The sequence below is a fragment of the Nelumbo lutea genome, chromosome 2 (genome assembly GCF_056320005.1).
Source record: "Nelumbo lutea isolate HS-2025 chromosome 2, American lotus-T2T, whole genome shotgun sequence".
NCBI classification, from domain to species: domain Eukaryota; kingdom Viridiplantae; phylum Streptophyta; class Magnoliopsida; order Proteales; family Nelumbonaceae; genus Nelumbo; species Nelumbo lutea.
This window is the reverse complement of record NC_142685.1, coordinates 86,171,218-86,191,881: the sequence shown is the minus strand read 5'-3', so window position 1 is coordinate 86,191,881 and position 20,664 is coordinate 86,171,218. Positions and strand designations below refer to the sequence as shown.

Sequence of the window (20,664 nt, the reverse complement as noted above, 5' to 3'; positions counted from 1 at the left end):
GGGCATCACTTCCTAGGTCAAAATTGAAGAGTCCAACAGAAACAGGACTCTCCCCCTTTCTCCAATTTTTCCTGAATTTGATGGGAAACCCTAGACCAGCTACAAGGCAAAACAGATCCACCAAAAAATCCAAAAACTAAGCTTACCTGAGGTCTTCGATCAGCCTCTCGAATCACCATGCAATCGCCAATCTAGGGCTGCATGATAGAACAGCTCAAGGAACCTTTGACCTGCTCTGATACCAAGTAGAAATCATAAATTGCAATTTTTGATGAATTCCTTGTGAAGAAAAAGAAGAAGATGAAGAGTTTCAACATTAGAGAGAAGAGAGGAGAAAAAAATGAGTGGAATGTCAACCAGAATTGAATTAGTTCTGGCCGCCAACCCCTCTTTGCATTATATACTCAAATTAAAAGAATAAGAAATTACAAGAATGCCCTTAGTAGGGCAGCTACTTAAGTAGCTGAACAGTCACAACTTAAAAAACATATAAACTAATGGGCCTAAAGCCCAATAACTTCCGAACTTAACAACTCAAAAATAAAAGATAAATAACTGGGCCCAATAACTAGAAATCGGCCCAACTCAACATGAACCAAATCTCAAATCGGGAAGAACTAGTCTAGTTGATTTGAGCAGTTAGAAGAAAACTCTGAGAATTCGGTTCTCACAGTGGGCCAATGATCTGAAATCTTTATAGACATTCTAATATATTATAGAATTGTTCTATTATGGATTCTTGAAATCTTGGGCTGAAAGTGATGGAAATTGAAATCTTGGTGGCAAGATCTGTGCACACCAAATTTATTAATTTGATTAGTTGGTCTGAGGATGTCCAAGAGCCTCTTACCTCACCAGGGTGGTGTAAAGCTATGGAAGAGGAACGCTCTGCCCTTAATCATAATCATATGTGGGAACTCGCCAATCTTCCCCTAGGTAAGCATGTTGTTGGTTGTAAATGGGTGTATACTGTTAAATATCTACCAGATGGGAGAGTGGAACAACTAAAATCCTGTTTAGTTGCCAAAGGATATTCTCAACTATATGGTTTAGATTATGTCGAAACCTTTTCTCTTATTGCTAAGATTGGCTCAATACATGTGTTGATTTCCTTAGCAGTCATGCATGATTGGCCTCTGTTGTAGCTCGACATTAAAAAATCCTTCCTCCATGGTAATCTTCTAGAGGAAGTGTACATGGAGCAACCACTAGGGTTTGTTGCTCAGGGGGAGGATGATAAGGTGTGTAAGCTCAAGAAGACAATCTATGGGCTCAAACAATCTCCCTGTGCTTGGTTTGGCAAACTTAGTGAAGTATTGAAAGAGTTCGGAATGAGACAATGTCAAGTTGACCACTCAATGTTTAGCTATGATTCTGAAGCTGGGAAGATCTTGCTAGTGGTTTATGTGGACGAAATAGTCATCACTGGCAGTGATAGACTTGGGATTGATAGACTGAAGGTCTTTCTACAAGATCACTTCCAGACAAAAGATCTTGGGAAGTTGAAGTATTTCTTGGGTATAGAAGTTGCTAGATCGAAGCAAGGTATAAACCTATGTTAGAGGAAATATGTTTGTGACCTTTTGAAAGAAATAGGGCTATTAGGTGCTAAGCCAGCTGAAACTCCCATGGAACCAAATGTGAAGTTGGGCAGTGATACATGTGAATTATTTGATGGCCTCGGAAGGTATAGAAGACTAGTGGGAAAACTGAATTACTTAACTATCACTAGACCAGATATCTCATTTGTTGTCAGTGTTGTAAGCCAATTCATGCAAAGTTCTCGAGTTCCCCATTGGGATGTAGTCCTTAGAATTGTGCGGTATTCGAAGGGGGCTCCAGGCCGTGGGTTGTACAGGCTAGGAGGTCGTCTCAAAATAGTTGGCTATACAGATGCAGATTGGGCAGGCTCAGTTTCTGATAGGAGATACACTACAGGTTATTGCACCTTTCTTGGAGGAAATCTAGTGACATGGAAGAGCAAGAAGCAAACTGTTGTAGCAAGGAGTAGTGCAGAAGCAGAATACAGGGCCATGTCACACACTACATGTGAACTAGTGTGGTTAAAAAATCTTTTGCAGGAAGTCGGGTTCTCAATAAGCAAACCCATGAAACTATACTATGACAATCAAGCTGCAATTCACATCTCATCCAATTCAGTTTTTCATGAGAGGACTAAACACATAGAGGTGGATTTTCGTTTTGTAAGGGAAAAAGTCCTTGATGGTGTCATAAGTACAGAGCATGTGAGAACAGGTGATCAGTGGGCAAACTTGTTCACAAAAGGGTTGAGTTCGGGAAGAGTGAACTATATATGTAATAAGTTGGGACTATATGACATATATTCTCAGGCTTGAGGGGGAGTGTTAGAGTCAGCTAAGGAAGGGTATTTCAGTCTTTTCATCATAAGTTAATATGTTTTGTTTGTTTCGTACTGTGTTAAGTCACATGTCCCATACTTAAGTGGGGGCATATATATTAAAACAAGGTACAATGTCAAATATGCCCCCACATAAGTATGGGACATGTGACTTAACACAGTACCAAACAAGCAACACATCTTAACTTATGATGAAAAGACTGAAATACCCTTCCTTAGCCGATGGTTCTTCCTTCTCTTTTCTTCTCCTTCTCTCTTTCTCTCTTTCTCTCTTCTCTATATCTGAAACTGGTTCAACAGAACTATTGTCACAGTTTGGGATAAGGCTCCCAAGGGGTTGCTAGGGTTTCTCTTTGAACGTCGAGGTGTCCCCTCTTCTTAAAGCGGCTCTCTATATATACGCTCTTGTTCCTTGGAGATCATGAGATCTTCCATCACTGGGAAGTTCCCTCTTACGCAACATGGTTGGCATATTGATCTCTAGAAGTTCATGATCATGTTGATCTATTTCCCCTTTTAGGCTAGTTAGGGACTTGCTACTTGGCTTTTTGGGGTTTTGGTAATCAGGCTCTCCCTTTTCTTTCCATGTGTCCTTGAGCACATTGGCTACAATATCCTTCCTTATGTTCCTGTTTGGCATTTACCTGTCGTAGCGTTCTGTGACATGTAACAAGACCTCATGAGGCTAAGTGGGACCAAGCCTCGTCTAGTTGTGGGAAAATCCTCATGAGGCAGAACCACATGAATCTAGTGTGAATGGAATTCTAGCTCACCAACTCGTCAACCTTGTGAAGTTGCTTATCCTTGTGGGGCTGGATGAAGTTCTCAATATTTATAGGCTGACAACTCAATGGCCTTGTGGCCATATTCTACCTCGTGGTTGCATTTGATCTTGCAAGGCCAAGTTAGAGCCTTACACTTGGGTGCTGTTGTGAGATTGTCAGACATGTGATCCTTGCCCCAAGAAAACCACGTTTGACTATATCCGGTAACCGTGTTGACACACATCAATCTCTCAGAGAGCCTTGTGGTCATGCTTTAACAACCTTGTGGTTCTCATGGACATGTGTCCTTCCTTGGAGGAGGGAATGATGGGATCTGTTTTCTCAGCATTGATTGAGACTGAGAATATTCCAGCTTTTATACCTCCGTGCACATAGCTTGTTCCCTTGCTTTTTAAATAGGAGAGCAAGCAAGGCATTGGGGAGAATGAATCCTTAACCAACTGCCTACAATCCCTTATGTGTTCCAAACTCTCACCCAGACTTGGCCACTTTCCCAAATCATCTACCGTCTTACCCTCTATCTATATGTTTTAGAGGCATTTCTCAATCTGCTTTCGAGACGCTCAAACTATCCTTATCCCTATTGGCTAACACATACAAAGAATTATTGAAAATTTTAAAAGATAGAAAAACTTAGAAACAACTCTAATATTATATATTAATTCTATTAAACAAAAAAAGTGTGATAAATAAGAATTACTTTTATTAATGATGTAAGTGAAATACAGAATTTAAAGTCAGTCTAAAAATGAAATCATTTTCCTATATAGGTAGCAGGTTAGTAGTAATCTTCTAGGTCAAATGGTCAACCCATGATGTCATAATTGAATAATAAATATTTAAGAAAGGTAAAATTATGAAATATAAAAAGAACATAAATTTTATAGGAAAATTTAAGCACATCTGTAATATTATATATCCATCTTACTAAAAAAATAAATGTGATAAATAAAAATTATTTTTCTTATTGATGGAAATAGAATACAAATATTAAGAAAAAAGAATTAATTTCTAACCCATGACTCCACTATTGGTTTAATGGTTCAATTAGCTAGACCATCATGTTATTGACCAAGCCAATGGTTTTTACAGGCAGACAACTTGGTGGTAAATGGACCCAAAATGCCGATCGAGTTATAGGACCAATCTGACTAGTTTATTTGACTACAAGATAAAAAAGCATTGTTATAATGATGATGATTAGAATGGAACCACATTTCCCTCTCAGTTAGACAAGTCAACTTCTGGTGTCATAAATTATACAAGTGTTATTGTTATAATGATTATCATATATTAAACAAAAATATAGATTATATATTATTTGTTTAGCATTTCTTTAATATTATATATTCATCATATTGAACGAAAATATTTGCAAAAAATGAGGATTATTGTAATTAGTGACGGAAATGCCTAAAATACCAAAAAGAAAAGAAACAGCAGGTCAACCAATAAGGTCATCTGGTTGTTGACCAAGCCAATATCTTTTTTTTTTCAAAAATGTGATTTGGCATGTCAATATCAGTTTGTTGACCATCTACTTCAACCATATGGTTAAAACATTGATGTAAACTACAAATCAGATGATTTTAAGCTAGGTCTTTAGGTTAAAAGGGCAATAATCCACCAATACATCGTGCTTCAATTACTTACCTTCGTGTTACTGAACTTATTGCCTATAATCGTATTTTCTTTATTTTATTTTCCTTTATAAAAAAAAAGTGTCATACTGCATGGAGGTTATCTTTTCCCTGCCATTTAACAGTTTTTATTGTTTTGCAGGGAGATGGTAGTGGGTGTGTATCAATTTATGGAAGTAAGTTTGAAGATGAAAACTTCATTGCAAAACACACTGGTCCTGGCCTGTTGTCAATGGTACATGTTTTGCCTCTCTAAACTCATTACAAAGAAAAGGGGCGGGTTGGAGAGGGGGCTCTCAATTAAGTCTGGATGTGTTAAAATGTTGGTCTATTTTCATTTTCTTCATTTGTTTAAGCAGTTGCTTTCCAGTTTTTTTTTTCTTCTTTTTTAATCAAATTCACATAAATTGTTTACATTTACATTCATGGAATATTCCCATGCTTTTTATATTTTAATGGTAGCTAGATGAATCTAATGTGGAGTCATGTGAAAACTCAATATGTCTATCAATTTAAGCATGTTTACCTTTGATGTTTTGGGACCTTTTTACAGGTTTCCTGAAATTGATAAATTAGGAGGATAGTTGAATTCTTAATGCATTTACTATGTTTCCCATGTAGTAGTATAGTTCTAACAAGGCTGACATAATTTAGTCTGAAATATCTGCTCCTTTTGCATTGAAACAAATGGAGCTTAATGTAATTTCCTGGTGAATAAGATGTTTAATACTAGAGGCAGGGAAGAACATCATTATGTTCTACTAGGAAAAAGAGAAATAATATAAGAAAACAAAAAGAAAACAGCTCGTACTTTTCTTATTGTACCTTTGTATGTTATAATTTATTTCCGGAAAATTGGAATCATTAGTGTTGCAGCACCTATTTCCAGGACTGATAGATGAATTGATATTGTTTCCCTCGTCTTATTGCAGGCAAATAGCGGACCAAATACTAATGGTTGTCAGGTAATACTTTAAATGGCATCATGATTAAATGTATTTAATTTGATTCTGTGCCTGTACTTCCACAATAGTGGTGGCAATTGGGTTGCTTGGGTTTGGTTGAGCTTCAAGCCTTCAACTCATCCATCAAACCTATTAACCCATTAATGACCAAGATTCAAAGTATTATCGAAAATGCCAAGTGTATCGGAAAGGCAATTTTAAGAGACGTATTGGGATATGCCTTGGATACACGTGTATTGGAGAAAAATTAAGATACACATAGATATGCGTGGAAACACTATAAATACTTCGATAAATCATAAAAATACATCAATGACACTAAATATAAGGCCTCAATGAGAGGTGTACATACATTAAGTTAATATATTTTAATGGTTTTTGAAGAAATACATCATTGTCAATTATAATTTTATTGAAAAACCCTATGCTTAACTATTATTTATAAATTGTAGTTCTTAAGTTCTAGGGGATGGGAAAACCTAACTATCCTATCCAACCATAAAACATGCATTTGCACAATTTCTAAGTGCAAATATAATTAATAATTATTTTTTATTTTCAAAAAATATAAAACTCAAAAATAAAATATGATAGCTCATCCCTAGATCTATAATCTAATCAATACTTGGATTAGATCATAAAATATAATTAATTATTAATTATTTTTATTTCTAAAAATATAAAAATATAAAAAAATTATTGAACAAGAAATTGCAATTGCTCTATGGATATGAAGTTTCCATATATCTAAAACATAATCAGTCTTTCTAGGTAGATAAAAATGTACGTTTTCAATTCTTTTGTTTTTTTATATATTTTTCCAAACCTCTTCATAAAGTTTCCATAAATTTACTCATAACACATAAAAAAGTGATTTTGGACATATTTAGTGTAGATTAACATAGATTTAAATATTTTCAAGCATTCAAGGGAAAAATCATAAGATATTATGAAAATTTGAAAAAAGTTACCTACTTCTGTAATATTTTTCAAAACTTGAAAAAAAAATTCAATAACATTAATGATTCACACGTGCTTTTTTGCGTTTTTTTTTTGCATATCTAGCACTTTATGAATGAGACTTGGGAGTTTTAGAGTCATTTAGGGGGTGAAAGAAGGCTTGTTTCAAGGGAAAGATGCATTCTTTCCACTTTTATTTTTTATTTTTGCTTTTTGCCCATATCTTTTTTTTAGCGTACTGATACGCCTGATATATCCCCTGATACGGTGGCAAAAAGATGATACAATCGATTTTCCACCGTATCTTGTATCAGAATTTGAAAGATACAATATGATACACCCTGAATCGGGCGTATCGTGTTGAAATTTGAAACCTTGTATATATCAGACAAGTGCATCTTTTCTCAAGAAAGAGCATCTCAGAAGTGGTTACTCCCACTTTCAAACAAAAGCTTCCTTCCTTGGGTAGTTAGCTCCACTAAAAAGAAAAAGAGAAAAGTAAAAACTCATTTCAAATAATGTAGGATCCATAAAGTGGGTTATTCTTTAGAAATAAAACTTAATTTAATCTCTTAAATTGAATAGAAAATTTTTATATAAGAATTATCAAATAAATAATCTAAATTTATCACATGAAAAATAGGTTTCAAACAAAATTTATCAGAATACACGAATAAGGGTCCCTATGCCATGCTAATGACGGCTACATTATTGTTGATAAATTTGTTGGCTCATATATATATATATATATAAAGGTGATATACTGCATTATATTTTAGTTAGCAACAAGATCATAGATTCTATAGAGGGAATAACTCTCTTAGATGTGATTCTATTTTTTAAATCTGATATTAATTTCTGATTACAACAAGAAAAAGGAAGAAAGAAAAGAAGAATACAACAAAGAGAAAGGAGAAGAGAGTTCAATGATGTTCTCTCCTCTCTCACTAATCTTTTATTAATCCAACTTAATTAGGATTAATTACAAGTAAACCTTAAGTGGGCGGCCAATTCATCAATAACTTAAAAGAAGTTAAAAAGAAGTTAACATGCCCATAAAGAAAAGGCCTATTAACAAAATAAGAATAAAAAGAACACTACTTAACAAAATACAAGTACTAGGCCCATTCGGCCTAGTCTCTCTACACTCCCTCTCAAACTGATCATAGATATCAATCATGCCCAACTTGCTTATATAGTATATCAATTTCCCTTTTGGAGCACCTTTGATTAAGACATCACCCAATAGAACAACAAGCAAACTTCCCTTGAAGAAACTCTCTTGTATAAAATGTCGATCAACCTCTATGTGCTTAGTTCTATCATGCTGGATGGGATTATGTGTAATGTTGACAGTTGTCTGGTTGTCACAATATAGCATCATTGGCTTCTCACAGTCAATACCCAACTCTCCCAAAAGTGATCTAAGCCACAATAATTCTAAAACTCCATGTGCCATTGCCCTAAACTTTACTTTAGTTTAAGATCTAGCTACTACAGACTACTTAGTCCTCCATGAGACAATGTTCCCTACCACCAAAGCATAATATCTTAAGGTGGATCCCCTATCATCAATACATCCGGCCCAGTCAGTATCAGTGTATGTTTCCAACTTCATATGTCCCTACTTGGCAAACAAAATACCTTTTTCCTTAGAGTGCCTTTCAATTAACACAAAATCTTCTTTGTAGCTGCTAAATGTGTATCTCTAGGTGAATACATGAACTGACTAATGACACTCATTGCATACGAAATATCTGGCTGAGTTGTGCAAAGATATAACCTTCCAAGCAGTTTTTGGAACACTCCCCTATCAAACAACAGTTCATCAAATAGCAGAAAGCTTGTGGTTTAAGTCTATAAGGGTGGAGGCTGGTTTAACACTATGTTTTCCAGTCTCTGCAAGTAGATCAATGACACATGCATTGAGAAATGAAGATACGATCCTTAGATCTAACAACTTCAATTCCCAAGAAATAGTTGACAACTCCCAATGTCATTACTGGTAACCACAATGTCATTAACATAAACAATCAAAATAGTCACCAAGGAATTACTCCTCTTAACAAATAAACAAGGGCAACTTGAAATCTCTCAAACCAAGCTCTAGGAGATTGTTTGAGTTTAAGCTATAGGAGTCTGTGTGTAAGAACAATAATTCTAATGAACAACCCCAAAGGCATCAAAATAGGATGAAAGGTTCTCAAAATATTCTTTGGTGTTATCGAATATTTTGGTCCGAGTGTTAAACTAGGTAAGAATAAGTTTATGAAACTTTTGCACAATAGCATAGTTGTCAAGGCGACACCCTGGCAGGCGCCTAGGCAACTAGGCACTTTTCAAAGAGCGCTTCGCCTAAACACCAAGAAATATATGTTAGACGCATGCTTAGGGGACTGAAACACATATATAATACATAATATTGATTAAATAAAAATAGATATAAAATATATAATATTTTATTGGTTGGTTTTAATTTTTATAAGTTGCCTAGTAGGACTGCAATCAGTCCTGGTTATAATGTATAATAAACAAAAAGAAGTTCGAGAATGAGAGAAGAAAAGAAGGAGAAGACAAAGAGAAGAAGTCAAAAAGAGTGGGTTATGACTTGAATTGTCGCCCCACTCAACCAACTATATTAATAATTAAAATAGGGGAAAAACCTGAATTACCCCTACTACTTACACAAACAAAGAAATAAGAAATAACTACCAACTACCACTAACATAAATAAACAAATAGTAGTGGGGACCACATACAAACATAGTGGGGACCACATTAATATTCTCTACACTCTTCAAGTTGGGAATAGATGTTTGCCATTCCCAACTTGCATAGTTCTGCCTCTAACTTTGTCTTAGAAACTGCCTTAGTGATGAGATCTGCAAGTTGCATGTTGGAGGTGATATATGGAAGACACATTTCTTGTGAAGCAACTCTCTCTGATAAAGTGTCGGTCCACTTCAATGTGCTTAGTCCTGTCATGTTGTACCGGATTATGGGCTATATTAATAGCAACCTGATTATGTACAAGAGCATTAGGGGCTTCTCACAAGTAATACCCAACTCCTCAGATATGAATTTCATTCGCCATGGACCTATATTCAACTTCAGCATTGGAGCGAGTAACAACATTTTGTTTCTTAATCCTCCAAGAAACAAGATTCCTCCCTATAAAGGCATAACATCCAGAGGTAGACCTCCTATGATCAACACATCCAGCCCAATCAACATCTGTGTAAACTTCTATCTTCATGTTAGCATTATTTTTGAATAGTACACTTCTGCATGGACATCTCTTCAAATATGCCAGTATCCTCTCAACTGCAAGTAGGTGAGTAGTTCTAGGAGAATGCATATATTGGCCAATAACATTGATTGCATAACTGATGTCTGGTCGTATGATACGGAGAAGTTTTCCAACTAACTATTGGAACATAACTTCATCTTCAAGGGGCTCTGGGTCTCTCCATGTTCTACACTAATCTTGTGATTTTGTTTTCAATAGGTGTGTCAACAATTTAACACCTAGTTTCCCTGTTTCTTCCAACAAATCAATAACATACTTTATTTGGAAAACAAAAATCCCATGCTTAGATCGTGCTACCTCAATACCCAAGAAATATCGTAGCTCTCCCAAGTCTTTGACCTCAAATTCTGTGAAGGAGTTGCTTAAGAGAGCTAGTCTCACGGGTATCACTCCCTGTCACTACGATATCATCCACATATACAGCAAACAGTGTTAAAGAGGAAACCACTTTCTTAATAAAAAGAATCTGATCTGACTGGGCTTGCATATAGCCAAATTTCTCAAGAGCTTGTCTAAATATATCAAACTAGGCTTTGGGAGACTGTTTCAGTCCATATAAGGCCTTATTCCAGGAGGCAACTGTATGTACACTTTTTCTTGCAAGTCACTATTGGGGAAGGTATTTTTAACATCCATCGGAAACAAAGGCCATGAGGAATTGGCTGCAAGAGATAATATTGAAGGGATGAGAGATCCACCATATGGATGGCCAAACCCTACAGGAAGGTAGGGCGAAATTTCAAATATTTTCTCTCCCATCTGGGAATCACATTCCTTGTTTTAGAAAACTGCTTTTCAAGGATCAATCTTGAACCAAGAACCGGACCAAATCTGAACAAAATCAGTAGGAGAGGGATATACCTGATACGAAGATGTAGTATCTCCCAATGAAGGTGTTCATGCCCAAAGAAAAAACTCCAAAGACTGTTCCTGCTAAAGATGACACAACGAATGGTGGAGCAGAATCAGTAGGGTTCGTCCAACGAACCGAATTCTTCAGCAAGAATTCGGAGGAGGCGGTGAGCACGATTTCTGATCAACCTTTCTCCAAAGACTGATATCAAAACTCTTCTTGATCTCTCCTACAATGGAGATCGAACTGGCGGTATGGCGGAAACTGGAGGAGAACGCAAGAGCAGAAGATGGCGTAGCTGTCTTCTCTCTTGGTGATCTGAGATCTGATCTCTGAATTCTTGGATGGGTCTGGGATGATAAGAATGGTTCACCCCACTCCTCCTTTTATAGCCTTAAAGAGAGCTCCTAATCTCATTAGGAGTTTCCTAATCCAAATCTGTATTTGGATAAGGAGTTCTCTTTAAGAGATAAGGATAAGTCCTTATCTTATCTGCAGATTAGATCAGCTCTCTCCTAATCTTATCAAGAGGTTTCCAGATGCAAATCCTTATTTGAATCTAGACTCTCTGAGTGGATAGGGATAAGACCCTATCCTATCTACTGATTTAATCCCAGATCTGCCTCCTTATTTAACTAATCAAATTAAGCCAGTTAGAAATGGGCTTTAGGCCTAATAAGTCTAAGTGCTCAGAATGCTTTCCAAACTTCTGCCCAATTGGACTTCTTTGTATGGCGTGGAACCCAAATATTGATCTACACATCAACCGCACGGGTTCAACCCAGTCTCTGTTACAAGGCTTGGCCGAATTCACTAAAAAGACAGTGAACCCTCTGAAGCCCATCATATGGGCTCCTAATGAGCCCAACACTTACACTAACTGGTCCCTGGGCCAAGCTACCTTATAAAAACCCAGGGACTGTGGGCAGATGCAAGATTAGCCCATCAGGTATAACCCTCAATGGCCTTACACTTAACCTCTCAGCCCATAATGATCAAACACTGCCTGACAAGAGAGGACCTCTCCCTCGGCTGCAAGGAACAGTGTTGCACTCTCTACTCACATGGATCCCAGGAATTAAAACCTTTTAGCAAACGTTTAGAAACCGTAATATATATATATATATATGTGTGTGTGTGTGTGTGTGTGTATCTTTATATAAATATATTTTGTAAAAACAAATTTCAACGATTGAAATCAACTGCCGGCAGTTTTGGTTTCCATCATAGAGAGTGCATTTCTGATCATTACCTTTGTCCGACAAAGGGGCTGATCTTGTCACTATGATCACCCACTCAAATGAATTCTCAGACTGTCCCAACATACCCAAGTTTTGACCACCTCTAAGGATCTCACTGATTGGCATATCAAAGACAGCCCAATCCGACACCTAGTGCAATATCATAATCGAGTCTAGGGGTCAGGTGTGACATTCCAGTTTTGCCCACTAATCACCAAGTTCCAGGGCAATACTGGAATTTTGGTCCGGTTCAGGGTTTCAAGAAAACCCGCACTGCATGTACCTCAGGTCTCACCCTGGCAGCTGAGACAAGCCACTCCAACCAATTTGGCGGCACATCAGTGTCAGTCTTGGCAGGATAAATATCCCCAGAATTACCCAACAACTGTGAAGATTCTAAACTAACACGAGTCTCATAAGTGTCCAGTTTAAAGGTATTACACAGAAATACACTTCAATAACATGAATCAAATATGTACTTTATTCATTTACAATAAATGTCATAATGTACATCAATCTTATTGGAGCTAAGGGCATACACTGTCTAACAACTCCCACTTGCACTTAGGTCCAATCTGGTATAAGCCGGAGTCCCAGATTTTCCACGTGTTTCATAAACATTTTCTATGTCAGTGGCTTAGTTAATGGGTTTGCCATATTCTCCGCTGATGCTACCTCGTAACATCAGTCTCCCGTAGGTCTAGTTTTGTCGCACAATAGTGGAATGGGTGATGTGCGGAATTCCAAATTCCATAATGAACACCTTCATTCATAAGGCAGCCTCACTTACGGCAATGTGATCGGCTTGGGTTGTGGACTGTTATTTTTGCTACTTAGGACCCCTGTTTATTGACTTTCAGGAAACAAAACACGATCATATCGTGAAAACATACCCAGATGTAGACTTTCTATCATCTGGATCCGACTAGAAATCGGCATCAGTATACCCCTGGATCTGTAGTGAGCTACCATCGAATACCAAACAAAACTCTTTTGTCCTTCGGAGGTATTTAAGTATATTTTTCACAGTAGTCCAGTGCTCCTGCTCTGGGTTGGCCTGGAATCTGCTTACCACACTCACTGCCTGAGCAATGTTAGGACGAGTGCACAGCATGGCATACATGATGCTCCCTACGGCTGAGGCATAGGGAACGTCCTTCATGCCCTCAATCTCCTCAGAAGTCTTGGGAGACATCTTCTTGGAGAGAGTGACTCCGTGCCTGAAAGGAACATTTCCCTTCTTGGAGTTCTCCATGTTGTATCTCTTGACAATTATGTTAATTTAAGCAGATTGGAATAATCCTACTATCCTCTTCGATCTATCTCTATAAAGTCGAAGACCTAGTATATAGGAGGCTTCTCCAAGATCTTTCATGGAGAATTGCTGTGAAAGCTATACTTTCACCGTAGTCAACATTCCTACATCATTCCCAATGAGTAGAATGTCGTCTACATACAGAACCAAGAACGTAAAATTGTCCCCACTGAACTTCTTGTAACATAGGGCTCATCCGGATTCTGTTCAAAGTCAAACTTTTTGTTAGTAGAGTCAAACTGGATGTTCCAACTCCTAAAGTTTGCTTAGGTCCATATATGGATCTATTTAATTTACATACCATGTGTTCCTGACCCGCAGCTATGAAACCTTGCGGTTGTTGCATATAGATATCTTCAGTAAGATCTCCATTCAGGAACGCAGTTTTGACATCCATTTGCCAAAGCTCATAGTCATGGTATGCTGCTACAGCTAGCAGGATCCTAATGGATTTAAGCATGGCCATCGGCAAAAAGGTTTTGACATCCACTATCAAGTTTTGACATCCATTTGGGTAGCTTATGAATAGGCAATGACTGGTCTTGGATTCCAGTTTGTCCGCATTCATTCTTTTAACGTGTGCTGGACAACCCCAAATCTTCAAGTGTCTGACACTTGGCTTCTTTCCGGTCCAAAGTTCATATGGAGTATTCGGAACCGATTTGGTTGGAACCCGATTCAGCACGTATATCGCAGTCTCTAATGCGTAACCCCAAAAGGATGTGGGCAACTTTTAGTGCACGAGAAGTGACTGGACCATGTGAGTTCCCTCCAACTTCACTATCTTCCCCATGTGAGTTCCCTCCAAATAGTTAGATTCCATTCGTCTCTTGGCCAATCCCAATCACCTTCCTTGTCTCCAAAGCCCAAAAAGCACATCAATCAAGAAAAAATGTCACTGAACAATTTTGGGTTTTAGTGATGCTATTGATTAAAAACAAATTAGTACTATGTTTAGGAACATGTAAAACTGAAGACAAAGAAATGTCATTAGACAATTTGATGTCTCCCTTGCCAGAAATGAGAACAAGAGAGCCATCAGCAATAGACACTTTGTCTTTGCCAGAGGATAAGTGATAGGTAGAAAACAGTGAGGACAAGCTAATCATGTGATCAGATGCACCTGAATTTATCACCCAACAAGGTTCAACGTTACCTGGGCTTGAGGCATGATAAGCTAAGGCCCGTGTACCTGAATGAGCAAATGCTGAAGTGGGAGTAGCAGATGTTGTGATTGATGGTTGAGATAATGGTGCTGAATTTCCAACTTTACTCTCCAACCGAGTCTGAGCAGCCCGGACAATAACTAAGGTGTCTAGGGATGTGGCTCTTGTGCTTGATGAGGATGCACCATCAGTAGTAACAGCAACATTGGCATTTCCCTTTTTGTTTTTGAGCTTTATTGGAACTAGGTGTGAATGTAACTTCCAACAGGTGTCTTTAGTATGTTTTGGTTTGTTGCAATGTTCACATACTAGCTCCCTCTCTTTATCACCTCCAAACATTGGTTTGATTGTGGCCAAGGCTGATTCAAAAGGTTGATGTTACAACATAACCTTTGTCCTACTTTCTTCACTATGCACTAAGGAGTAGGCTTGTTATAAGTCACACTTTCTCTCGTGAGAAGTTCTCACAATATCATATTCAAAATTTAGACCAGCTAGGAATTCAAACACCCTATTAGTTTCAACTTGTTTTCTGTAACTTCATGCATCATTCTGACTTTCCCATTCAATTGTCTCTAGGTGGTCAATTTCATGCCACAAAGATTTCAAGGTGAAGTAAACTGAGACTGGTTTCTCTCATTTCTTAAGGTTGTTTACTTCACATTTCAGCTCATAGGCCCTAGCAACATGAAGAGATTGGGAGTAGGTTTCTTTCATGATGTCCCAAATTTCCTTAGCTATTTTTACCCACAAGTAGTTGTGGTTGATGTGAGGCTGCATGGAGTTGCACAACCATGTCATAACCAAATAGTTCTCCTGAACCCTTTTGGCATAGGTTGAGTCCTCCTTAGTTGGTTCCTTCACATCCCCCAACAAATAGTTCAGTTTTCCTCTACCCCCCAATAGCCATCATGGCTAATTGGGTCCATTCCAAGTAATTTGATCCGTCAAACTTGACAGTGGTAATCTGAAATGTGTTCTCAGACATGTTACCAGAACCACTATCCCTCAAAACACCTTCTCTTTGATTCTTAAACTCCATTCCTGTCAGCCCCTTTTAAGATATTGGTCAAAAAACACCCTTTTTAGTACTGAAATAGGTTTAATTGCACCCAGAACTTGCTAACAGCTGACCTAGAAGGGTGAAATAGGTTCAGCAACCACCCAGAATTATTGAAACAGGTCTGTTAGTTTCCCAGAAAACAATATCTCTTAGTCTGGAATGCTTTAACAGGTCTAACTATTGTCCCAGAATTGGCAACAGTCACAAACTTAGGGTTTTAGTCCTAGAACTGATCATAGGTCAAGAAAGAAACCCTAAAACTCAGGAGAAAAAAAGAGAACTCCAAGCCACACCTCCTAGAATACTCAAAAAGGATTTCTTTTAAGATCGATCTCAAGAACAAACACCAACTTACTCAGAAAAGTCTGGCTGCCACCTTCAAACCAAGGTCTAAACCCTAACCTTGAGGTTTCTTCCCTTCTTCTAATTCTTCCTAATCATTGGACACTCTCCAAGGCTCTACGATCCCTTGGGCATCAGCTGCACAATTCTAGCAACCTCCAAGAATCAGCCGATGGTCTTATGTCTACTGGAACTTCCAACCCTAGGAAGATCTCATGTAGTCGGCCTGATTAGACCAACATGAGAAGCCCTAGGTTGGCTTTGATACCAAGTTGTCTAGTAGGACTGCAATTTCGAGAATGGGAGAATGAGGGAAGAAAAGAAGAAGACGAAGAGAAGAAGTCAAAAAGAGTGTGGGTTATGACTTGAATTGTCGCCCCACTCAGCTATTTATATTAATAATTAAAATAGGGGAAAAACCTGAATTACCCCTACTGCTTACATAAGCAAAGAAATAAGAAATGACTACCAACTGAAAATAACTACCAACTACCACTAACATAAATAAACAAACAGTAGTGGGGACCACATAACAAACATAGTGAGGACCACATTAATATTCTCTACATTATAATAAAACCTGTTGGATGTTATCATGTTTTTGTTGTGAGCAAAGTAAAAACAAAATAATCTTTGAGGGGTTCACTTTGACAAAAGAATCAAACCGAGGAAGAGGAGAGAACAACTCTCCATCGTTCCCACACAATTCTCTAAGGTAAGGTGAATTAATCAGTTTCCTTATTCTCTTCATTTTGTTCTTTGTTTCCTGCTTTAGAATAGTGGTTACTCCCCTTTTATCTATTTCATTTTCTATCTTTTCCCCAAGTTTTTTGAATAATTTTGTTGGACTAAAATAGGGGCTCTGCCCCCTAGGTCAAATTCGGCCTAGGTTTGGTGTCCAAAACAATATGCAATTTCAAGAACATGATCTGAAAACTAATTACAGCCGAAGAAGACAATCAAAATCAGCAAGAAAATAAATCAAAGGGTTGTAGTGTGATGTTCTTGGACAATCTGCAAACCTGCAAAACAAAGGTTAATCGCAGGTAGCACATTCAATGTCAAGACTGCTGAAACAGACCAACAGAAGGCAGTTAAGCAGTTTTACAAGAGGAGGCCACGTCAGCACAACTAACCGTCCACTTGTAACAACTTCCTTGTAACAACTATAACAAACAAGATTGTAAAACTATAAGTAGTAGAGCAGGAAAGGGAATAAGACATTGATTGTTTCAGCATTAATCTCTCTCTCTCTCTCTCTTTTCCTCTCTCTTCTTCCAAGAATTCAGGAGGTTGGGCCCTCGAAGAGCCCTGAGTTAGGCAGGTTCCTAACAATTTGGTATTAGAGCCAGCCTGACCAACTCAAGAAACATGTCAGTAGACACCGAATGGATCAGATGGAGGTAGAGATCCATCGAATGTCTTCAGGTCTCAAAGAAATGAAGGAAAGCTTCACTGCTCTCCTCCTTTGACTGGAGCAGGGGGCAACGAACACTGACAGAGGAACAGAGGAAGCCAAGAAGAGTGCGGCAATGAAAACAACCGTAGAACAGGGGCGGCAACAAGAATAGCCAAAATTGACTTCCCCATCTTCTCAGGCGGTGACCCAACTCCCTGGATTCTCAGAGCCGAAAGGTATTTCGATTACCATGAAACACTGGGGCAAGATAGGGTAGCTCTGGCTTCTACGCATCTTGAAGGGGAAGCTATCCTCTGGTTTCAATGGTACAGAAGGGGGCACCCTCGTCAAACCTGGGCAGACTTCACGGACACCATGACTGTCTGTTTTGGATCATTTGGGTTCGAAGATCTTGATGAAAATTTGGCAAAGTTGCGGTAGGTGGGATCAGTAAAAGAATACCAGATGGAGTTCGAAAGGCTAGCTGTGAGAGTCCAAGGGTGGATGGAGAAGGCATTGGTGGGAAGCTTCGGCGGCGGCGGCCTAAAAGAGGAATTGCGACTGGAAGTGAAAGCGATGCAGCCCACTTCGGTCATCAGTACAGCAGCACTAGCCAGATAGTATGAGGACAAGTTCAGTCGAGCAAGAGAGGTGCAGCGACCATGGGGTCCTGGAGCAAGAAGGGAGCAAGAAAGGATGACAGCACCAGACAAGGAGGAAGGAGTACTGGGCCCAGGCCCACTGGTTCCTTTCAAACAGCTGACCTAGGTAGAGATTTAAGCTCGTAGAGACAAAGGTCTCTGCTACAACTGCGAAGAGAAATTTGGGCCGGGACATCGCTGCAAGAAACAACAAGCGTTTCTCCTCCAAACAGATGCCGAAGAGGAAGACGACATCATCGGTTGCAGAGAGTCTAATCCAGGGTGGGAAATACAACCCAATCGCACGCCTGAAATATCCTTACAAACCCTTACGGGACTTGCGTCTCCTCAGACAATGAGAGTTGTAGGGCTGATTCTAGGGCGCCAAGTGTCAATCCTCATAGATAGTGGCAGCTCTCTTAACTTCATAACTCAAGTCTTGGTGGATAAAATGGAACTTCCGGTTCAACCCACAACGGCCTTTACAATTCATGTGGCCAATGGTAACAGCCTATCTTGCAATAGCATTTGCATGGGCCTACCACTAAAGATTCAAGGTCATCAGATTGCGATGGACCTATATCCTCTCCATCTTAGTGGAGCGGACGTGGTGCTAGGCATTCAATGATTAAGATAGCTAGGACCCATGGTTTGCGACTGGGCTCGTCTCACCATGGACTTCACATCAGAAAACTCTACAATCCATCTACAAGGGCAAACATGCAAGGGCCCAAGGCCCATCAGTCTTGCAACACTAACAAAGCAAAGAGGAGATCCAGATCAACCCATATTCATGCACATGGACTCAAATTGGACCAGGCCATCCTTAGCTAACAGCAGCCCAGATGGGCCTAGAGACTTCCAAAGCCACCATCAACTCCTTCAGCACTATGGCAACGTGTTCAAAGAACCCCAAGGACTGCCACCGCGCCGGGAGCATGACCACCGCATCCCCCTCATGCCGGGATCAGCCCCGACCAATGCAAGACCCTACCGATACCCTTACTTTCAGAAATCTGAAATCGAGAAGCAAGTTCAAGATATGCTTAAGCAAGGGATAATACAGCCTAGTCACAACCCTTTCTCGTCACCGTTACTATTACTCAAGAAAAAGGATGGGATGTGGCAGTTTTGTATTGATTACAGAGCCCTTAACAACATCACCATTAAAGACCGATTCCCGATACCAATCATTGATGAGCTGCTTGATGAACTCAGTCAAGCCACCTAATTCTCAAAACTGGATTTATGAGCTGGGTATCATCAAATAAGGGTACATAGGGAGGATGTTCACAAAACAACTTTCAGGACACATGATGGCCGCTGAGTTTCGGGTCATGCCTTTTGGGCTGACCAATGTTCCAGCCACATTTCAAGCCTTGATGAATGGCATATTCCGGCCATATTTATATAAGTTCATCCTTGTTTTCTTTGACGACATATTGGTCTACAGCCCCAATTGGGAGGAACATCTGAACCATCTACAGGTCACCCTTGCAACACTTGACGCCCACCAGCTATTCGCTAAAGAGTCCAAGTGCTCCTTTGGACAAAACCAAGTTCACTACTTGGGACATGTTGTAGAAAAGGGGACTGTAGCGGCTGACCCAGATAAAATCTCCAGTATACTGGGCTGGCCACAACCCAAATGTGTGAAAGAATTGAGGGCCTTCTTGGGACTGTCCGGGTACTACCGCCGCTTCATAAAAAACTACGGCCTAATAGCTACCCCATTGACCCAATTGCTGAAACAAGACACTTTTAACTGGTCAAACCAGGCCCAACAAGCTTTTGAGCAATTGAAACAAGCAGTTGTGAGCCCTCCAACATTAGCACTGCCCGATTTCACAAAGGATTTCATCATTGAGTGTGATGCCTCGGGTCAAGGTGTTGGGGCTGTTCTCATGCAAGAGGGGCGACCACTAGCCTTTTTCAGCAAGGCCTTAACATCACAAAAGTGGGGTATGACTACAGAACAACAACGCTGGATATCCAAGCTACTGGGGTACGACTACAGAATCGAATACAAAGCAGGGACTGCTAACCGAGTGGTGGACGCCCTCTCACGGCACCCATAGTCATTTCAATTACTAGTATCTTCCCCAACTTCTCCACTCCTGGATCTACTGCGAAAAGAAGCCCAACCCCATAAGGAGTTATAGTAGTTGAAGGCCCAAGTATTGGCAAATCCCTCACTGCACCCCGGGTACATAATTAAGAATGATCTACTCTTCTTCAAAGGATGCCTGGAAATCCCGGCAACCTTTGCTTATCTCAGAAAGCTCCTGAAATTATTCCATGCCTCACCCACGGGTGGCCACTCTGGCATCCTACAAACACAAAAGCTCATTGCCACACAATTTCATTGGAAAGGCATGTGTACATCTATCCAGAACTTCATAGCCGAGTGTGCAGTATGCCAACAAAACAAGTCAGCCACTACAACACCAGCAAGCCTCTTGCAACCACTCCCAATACCAACCCAAGTATGGGATGATATATCAATGGATTTCATCATGGGATTGCCCATTTCTACTGGCAAAATAGTTATCCTTGTGGTAGTAGATAGACTGACAAGATACAGTCATTTCCTACCTCTATCAC

General features: G+C 39.3%; 1 protein-coding gene across 1 annotated transcript in view; it reads left to right on the top strand.

Annotated features, from left to right (window-relative positions):
• The window catches only part of LOC148871711 (Cyclophilin-like peptidyl-prolyl cis-trans isomerase family protein), a 58,920-nt gene that overhangs the window by 31,241 nt on the left and 7,015 nt on the right, over window positions 1-20,664 (top strand). The window contains exons 4-5 of the mRNA XM_088969249.1: window positions 4,948-5,040; window positions 5,738-5,770. Coding sequence (XP_088825375.1) covers window positions 4,948-5,040; window positions 5,738-5,770 — 126 coding nt within the window. The remainder of the gene's footprint in view (window positions 1-4,947; window positions 5,041-5,737; window positions 5,771-20,664) is intronic.